The 8355-nt window shown below is 41.3% G+C and overlaps 1 protein-coding gene across 1 annotated transcript; it reads left to right on the top strand.

The window, feature by feature from the left end:
* The first annotated feature begins 2480 nt into the window (after nucleotides 1–2480).
* Nucleotides 2481–4237, top strand: LOC135118557 (uncharacterized). Its single transcript, XM_064040932.1, has 2 exons — nucleotides 2481–4128; nucleotides 4230–4237. The coding sequence occupies exons 1-2, from the start codon at nucleotides 2481–2483 to the stop codon at nucleotides 4235–4237; spliced, it is 1656 nt and encodes a 551-aa protein (XP_063897002.1).
* Nucleotides 4238–8355: the final 4118 nt, after the last annotated feature.

Genomic DNA, 8355 nt, shown 5'->3' with positions numbered 1-8355 from the left:
GTGAAAATCCCTATTAGCGATAGCGAATCGGTCTTACTGGTCTCCCAGAAGCGGGTCGCCCCAGTAGGATTGAGAAGGCGCACATATCTCTAATAGAGATAAAATACGCTTAGTATCTAGAAAACTAACTGCGATACTCGCAATTTTACTGAACTAGTGCCTGCGGTGACGTAATCCTGTGGTACTATCGTAACCTGAACTTCAACTTCAACTTAAACTTCAACATTCAACTTAACTAAGACTATATTAACAATGGCTCAGAACATCAATGAAATAATCAGTCGCCAAGAAACAATTTTCAACAACTTGAAGCAAATCAGCACCAACTACAAGAAAGACAGTACAAGCAGAAAAACCTTGGAGTATTTGGAGGAGCGACTTTCCCGACTGAACACGAACTGGGAGAAGTTTGTGTTCAATCACCAACAACTGGAAAAAATAGGCGTAACGGACATCCAATACTTCGTCGACGACGTTTTCAGCAACACTAAGAAGATGTACGAGGACGTTCTACAAGATATACTGAAACGGAAAGCGGAGCTACCATCGACTTCCAAGACTCAAGCAGAATTGTCACCCTCTGCACCTGAAGGTAAAGTAAAGACTAAATTTTTCTTCGATGATATCGACTTTCACGTCCCTCCTCGCGATTTAGACAAGACTAGTGAAAAACAGCAGGAACTTTTACGACAGCAATACTGTAACTTTCGAGCTTTTGAGCGTACCGTGGAGAAGCTGAACTTAAACTCCTCGATGGAAAAGTGGGAGCTTGAGGATAATCTCTGTATCTTGAAAGGCAAGTGGGAACACATTGAGAAAACTAACTGGGAACTAGACTATATTTCACATGACGAAGATTCAACTTACAAACGAAAATATGAAGCTACAGAGACCCTTTATGATAACTTGCGAAAGAAACTGCATCATCATATTTGGAACAACGTTCACTATGAAAAATCTACACCGAAAATTGTGATACCGGACTTCTACGGAAACTATAATCAGTGGCCTACCTTCAAAGATCTTTACATGGAGAGTGTGCACAACAATCCGTCACTGTCGAAAGCGCAAAAAATGCAACACCTTAAGACCAAACTCAAGGGCGAAGCCGAAAAAATCGTACAGCATCTCGGTATTAGTGCGGAGAACTATAATTCCTGCTGGGAGATACTCACACATCGTTACGATAACAAACGTCTGCTATTCACGTCCTACATGAACACGTTGCTAAATCAACCTACCATACAAGAAGCAAGCGCTGCGAGCCTACGGAAGTTGCACGACGTCACACTAGAGTGTCTGAACGGACTCGGCAACATTGGTCTGGACACACGCAACCCGGGTCCGATAATCGTCCATCTTTTAGTTCAAAAACTCGACAAGGTGACTTACAATGAGTATGTCAAGGATCTCAAAGAACCGAGGGAATTCCCTGACCTGGAGGAATTCACCCAATTTTTGGAAAACAAGTTCATGGCCCTAGAAGCTTTACAAGGGAATAATCAGCAACGGTCACACTCGTCGCCTAGATATCTGACGTCATATAAACCAGCCAACAATGTGTCATTCGCTCGAAACAATAACTATAAATATAATACCCAGGGGTCATCAAACTTTAACAGACTTAATAAGTCGCCCCGAGCCTTGTTTACAATGGCATGGAATTGCCCGATTTGCAAAACTGAACATGTTTTAATGCAATGTGGCAAATTCTTGGCTATGAGCACTAAGGAACGTAATGACACAGTGCGGAATTTGCGTATTTGTCCAAATTGTTTATACAGTCATGGAGAACGTAAATGCAATTCGAGAAAAACTTGTAAACTATGTCATAAGGCACACCATACACTACTGCATGATGACGGAAACCAGCAGAACCACCGTTCCACACCTAATAGTAGCAGCATACCATCAACATCACACGCTGTGAACAACTTGACGAACGAGACAAAGGAAGTCCTGCTGACAACTGTCCTTTTAAAGGTTAAGAACATTGACGGTGATTACATAAACTTACGGGGTTTGCTGGATCAAGGTTCGCAAGTAAGTCTCGTGACCGAAGACGCCGCGCAGCGACTCAGATTACCGAGACGGAAAGTCAGCGCTATTGTGTCGGGTGTCGGGTCACTGTCTGGCAATTGTAAAGGTTCGATCAACTTAGATTGCAAATCTATACATTCCAACTACGAATTTAAATTGGAAACTTTAGTGATGAAGAAACTCATAAATAACTTACCCACAGTCTCCTTCTCCATACGAAAATGGGACTACCTAGACAACTTGAAACTTGCAGATCCCCATTTCAATGAGTCGGGTCCGATTGACTTGTTACTGGGCGCCGACATTTATTCAGAACTCATACTGACTGGAATCATAAAGGAGGACAACTTCCCGTAGCCCAACAAACAAGAGTGGGCTGGATACTATGTGGGAATGTCAAAACATTTAGCTGCTTTGCAATACTTAATGATCTCGAAAACATGACACGATTCTGGGAAACTGAAGAAATCTCAGACACTGCCGCCTTAACTAACGAAGATCAGTATTGTGAGGACTTTTATAAATCCACTACGGAAAGATTAGCTGACGGGAAATACGTGGTGCAAATGCCCATGAAAGCAAACTACAGCGCTCAACTAGGAGCTACTAAGTCGCAAGCCCAAGCTCAGTTCCTACAACTCGAGAGGAAAATGCTAAGGAACAGTGACCTACGCAGGGAATATCATCGTTTTATGGAGGAGTACATTTCCCTGGGTCACATGAAGCCCATAACTGCGGAAACGCGTAGTAAAAATCAAGTATATTTACCACATCACGGGGTTCTAAGGGCAGAGTCTACAACGACAAAATTGAGAGTTGTTTTTAACGCATCTTACAAGGCGAACAATAACAACAGCTTGAACGATCTTATGTATTCAGGCCCAAACTTACAAAAGGATATGTTTACCCTACTTATTAACTGGCGTACGTATCGATACGTCTTCACGGCAGATGTCGAGAAGATGTTTAGATATATATGGCTGAAAGAAGAACAACAGCATCTACAAACTATTGTATGGCGATCTTCTACGGATGAACCTTTACGTGAATGGCAACTATGCACTGTAACCTACGGCATGAAAAGCGCGCCTTTTCTAGCCATGCGCACATTACATCAACTAGCACAGGATGAAAAGGATAATTATCCTGAGAGCGCCAACGCCTTACAAAATTACTTCTACATGGACGATCTCGTCCATGGCCAGAACAGCATTGAGGATGCGAAGAGGGTGGTCGCTGAACTCATTGCACTACTGAAAAAAGGCGGTTTCAACTTAAGAAAGTGGACGAGTAACGAAGCATCTATACTAGAGGGCTTGCCAGATAACCAGAAAAGCACTAAAGCTAATATAGAATTCAGCCCTGAAACCTCCAATACGAAGATGTTAGGGATGATGTGGAATCAAAAACAGGATACATTTACTTATCAATGGAGACTATGTGAGCAGAAATCTCTGACGAAACGAATATTATTGAGTGAGATAAGTAAATTATACGATCCTCTTGGTTTCCTATCGCCTGCGACTATAAAAGCAAAACTACTTTTTCAAAAGGTTTGGATCAGCAAAACCAACTGGGATGACAGTTTGCCGTATGACATAACTGCAGAGTGGGAAAAATTGAGAAAGGAATTTCCTTCTATCAACAAGATTTCGGTTACACGATGGCTTCAGTGTACAGAGGATACAATCGAGATTCACGGCTTTTGCGACGCAAGCGAAAAGGCATACGCGTGTGTCGTTTATAGTCGAGTGAAAAACAGCAATGGAGACTTTACAACTACGATAATCGCCGCTAAAACAAAGGTGGCGCCGCTTAGTAAAAAGATGTCTTTGCCTAGACTGGAACTCTGTGGAGCACTGTTACTCGCCAAACTTATGGAGAAAATTAAGAGCACTCTTTCTTACAAAAATCTCCAAATACATTGCTGGAGTGACTCGAAGGTCGTTTTAGCATGGCTACAGGGAGACATAAATAGGTGGGACAAGTACGTCGCCAATAGAGTGACACAAATAAACAATATTATCCCTGCTAAACAATGGGACTACGTTAAGTCGGAAGAGAACTCTGCGGACTGTGCTACTCGAGGTCTCTTACCATCGCAACTTCTGTCTTTCAAGCTCTGGTGGGAGGGTCCCTCTTGGCTAAAATTAAAACATAGTAAACAAGACAATGCCCTCCAATTACAGGGCGATGAACTATGTGACACTCTAACAGTAAACAACACATGCTGCGTTGCAACTTACAAAAACAGCGAAATAATAACCAACTTGTTGAATAAGCACAGCAGTATCAAGCGTGTAATCCGAGTACTTGCGTGGATTATACGATTCATCACTTCACGCGTCCGGCAAAATAAATTAACCGATTGCGAAAGGAATAAGTGGATTACGTATTTAACTTCTGAAGAAATAACTGAAGCAACGAACATGGTGATCAAAGACGTACAAAGAACTTATTTTGGTGAAGAAATTGACTGTTTAAAGAGAAACAAAACAATACCTACAAAGAGTAACCTTTTGAAGTTAACCCCATTTCTCGATAAGAATGGGCTACTGCGCGTCAAAGGGCGACTTGTAAACTCAATGCTGCCTCCTGAATCAAAACATCCAATTATTCTCCCTGCTACTGGAAGATTTACTGAAATGATCATTCAAGAAGCTCACCGTGATACCCTCCACGGTGGCGCACGACTCACACTAGCATATTTACGTCTCAAGTACTGGATAATTGGTGGAAACAGGACAGTAAAAAAGGAACTTAGGCAGTGCATACGATGTCACCGTTTTAAGCCTCATCGTAACATGCAAATAATGTCGGACTTGCCTAAAGAACGAGTTACACCGTCAAGGCCATTTACGAATACTGGCGTGGACTTTACTGGCCATGTGGATATCAAGATCAACAAGGGGAGAGGCGTAAAGACATGCAAAGCTTATATAGCCATCTTCATTTGTATGGTCACCAAGGCGGTGCATCTCGAGTTGGTGTCTGACCTGACAACTCAAACTTTTCTAGCCGCCTTCAAGCGTATGTGCGCACGCAGAGGTACCCCGAAGCATATGTTCTCAGATAATGGAACTAATTTTGTTGGTGCCGCAAAATTACTGTATCAAGATTTCGAACAAAACAAAACTTTCAAAACATCCGAATTTTATGACGAGATAAACAACATGAAAATACAATGGCATTTTAACGCCCCTCTATGGCCTTCTGCTGGTGGACTTTGGTAAGCCGCCGTTAAATCTATGAAGTATCATCTGAAGCGAGTTCTGGGAGAACAGAAGCTTACTTACGAACAGTTCACAACACTTTTAACTCAAATTGAAGCATGCTTAAATTCACGCCCGCTTTGCCCACTGTCTGAAGACGTTGAAGATCTAGAATACTTGACACCTGGGCACTTCCTGGTTGGCGGGCCCTTACTGTCCCCAGCCAAGGAGGAAGAAGACTTCAACCAGCACGACTTGAGAAACAGATGGAGGCTCGTAGAACAAACAAACTTACACATCTGGAAGCGCTGGTCAAACGAATATCTACAGCAACTACAAGTACGCAGCAAATGGCAACAACCCAAAGAAAATTTGGCAGAAGGAGATTTAGTGTTAGTCAAAGACGAAAACTTACCACCGGGAAGATGGGCTCTCGGGAGAGTGGTGGAACTTCATCCGGGAACTGACGGAAATGTACGCGTCGTCACCTTAAAAACTAAGAAAGGTCAACTAAAACGACCAATCGTGAAATTATCGCCGTTACCGGTACGCCGCAACTTACCATGCACGGAAGAAATAGTAAACGAAGTAAACAAACAAGAACCGCCGGAACCTAAAAAACAAAGAAAGGAGAGAAGCCCTAGGACGAACAAACATAGTTTACTCTCTCTGCTCCTACTGTGTATGATGACAATATTTGGAATCACACAAGCAGCGCCTTTCACGACTAACAACTATAAGGTGACCTCCATACGCAATAATCAACCCATATACTTTGATGAAGCAGGGAAGCTGCAACTTATACACGACGAATGGTCGCTCTTAATCTTCTACAATTTAACTTCATATTGGCAAGCCACGAGTAAGATAAAGTTGTACATCGATCAAGTGGATATACTTTGTCAACAAATAGCCCACGAATACAAACCCTGTGAAACTGTCGTCGATCACCTGCGTTACGAATTGAACTACCTTACGGAATACAATTCCATTTTACTATCGCAACATTCAAGACAGAGGCGAGGATACTTTGATGGGTTCGGAAAATTAGCAAGGACGCTGTTCGGTGTCCTCGATGCAGATTTTGCCGAGAAATACGAACAGGATATAAAACACTTACAAATAAGTGATAATTATTTACTTCAATTAATGAAAAATCAAACACTGATTGTTGAAGCAGAAAATAACATGATTAAGCGAAGTTCGCAATTTATGGATAAACAACTACAAAACGTTCAAGTTTACATGAATCGAACTTGCAGCGCAATCACAAAAATAGAAAACAGAGCGCAAATGTTATATACGATTAGTGATATTAATTCCGCCGCAGTAACTTCGACTTTAATTCTTAACGATTTACACCGAATTCAAGACATGCTGATGAATGCCTTAGCCAATATCTACCGAGGCCATTTAGACACGCACCTTTTTTCAGCCTCTCAGCTGATTGAGCAGCTCAACATCATATCAGGAAAACTACCGCAAGGAGTTTCACTCCCCATTAAGGATATCCAAAAGGATTTTCAAGACATCTATGAACTTATTCACGTTAAAGCCAGAATTACACGTAACTTTTTATTATTCGAGTTGCACATTCCACTACTAAGTGATGATGACTACAAAATATATCGTGTTATCCCAATTCCATTCATGAGACAGACACACTTGAAACTTGTGCAACCTTTATCAGCCTTCATCGCAATCAATCTGATTAAAAACTCGTATATTACATTGGAAGAAGAGGACATGCGTCATTGCACCGCCTACAGAGAAGACGAATACACCTGCATCTCCAATCAACCAGTATACAGTTTCCATGATAAAGATGCACCATGTGAGGCTAAAGTGTTCAGTCAACAAACATCGCTGGCGTGCGTCATTAACGACATAACTTGCAAGGAAACTTGGATAAAACTACATAAACCCAACGTTTGGTTGTTTACGTTGTGCAACAAACAGCTGATGCGCGTAATATGTAGCGATCAGGTGACACCAGCGGTCATTGACGGGACAGGAGTTATCGCCTTGGCGCCAAAGTGTCTATTACAGAAAAAAGATGCCACGATATTTACTTTCAATCACATGGGAAGTAAAGTAAACATGGAATCGGATATCGAAGTACCGACCATAAATTCAACTATAAACAACATGTTCGATCTAGGTTGGAGGAACGCACAATTGAACATTACTGAATTGCGTGGAGTAGAAGACGTGGCCAAAATTGAGCGTCAAATCGCCTACCAGAAACGACAGGAAGTACTGCCTCAGCTTTCAAATGTTTCGCCACACGATGTGTATTTTTACTCCACGACTTCCTTGTTGTTGGGAGGATTTGCTGTGGTTGGCATCTACCTTATTATCAAGAAGCGAAGAAAAATTAATTCTTCGAATACTACACCAAGCACTAAACTGGAACAACAGAAAGGAGCTGACAACGAAGAAGTAAACATCGAGATGCGAGAGATCCGGTCCCCGACTACGCAGGAATCGAGAAAAGGATTTTGTTTTGATGACATATCTTCAAATTAATGTTTACATAGTTTTACTTTATACTTGCTTAATTTTATTATTCGTTCTACATTATTTCATTTATGCATGTTTACACTTTAATTAATATTTTTATTTGCTTTGTGATGGTTGCCCAACTCGCCTTTCGGGTTTCTTATCTCACTTTTTTCCCTTGGGAGCATGTACGGTTTCCGTACAATGACTCGGTTGCTGACTATGCGACCTCAATTTACTTAAATATAATTCTTCAATTTAAACTTAGTTGACATTTTTCACTCATCGCGATTGGCACGGTGGGCAGCCAACTGATAACTATTTGTGACTTTAAGAAATAAACTATTTCAAGTGATCTGCCGTGTTTTACCGTCAACTCAACTTAACTACAATCAACATACTAGCTCTGAGCCATACACTATTTGAAACTCAAATTAAGTTTTTTATATACTAACAATGTTTGTATAATGTATTATGTATGTTAGTCTTTAAGGTATACATTTATGGGCCTATGCAGCCTGAAAATAAAGAGATTTGATTTGATTTGATTTGAAAAATTTAAGCTTTCGGGAAGCCTTTGTCCAGCAGTGCACGCTTTTTT

The sequence above is a fragment of the Helicoverpa armigera genome, chromosome 23, assembly GCF_030705265.1.
Source record: "Helicoverpa armigera isolate CAAS_96S chromosome 23, ASM3070526v1, whole genome shotgun sequence".
Taxonomy (NCBI): domain Eukaryota; kingdom Metazoa; phylum Arthropoda; class Insecta; order Lepidoptera; family Noctuidae; genus Helicoverpa; species Helicoverpa armigera.
The sequence above is the reverse complement of the archived record's forward strand: the minus strand, read 5'-3'. Positions and strand labels throughout refer to the sequence as shown.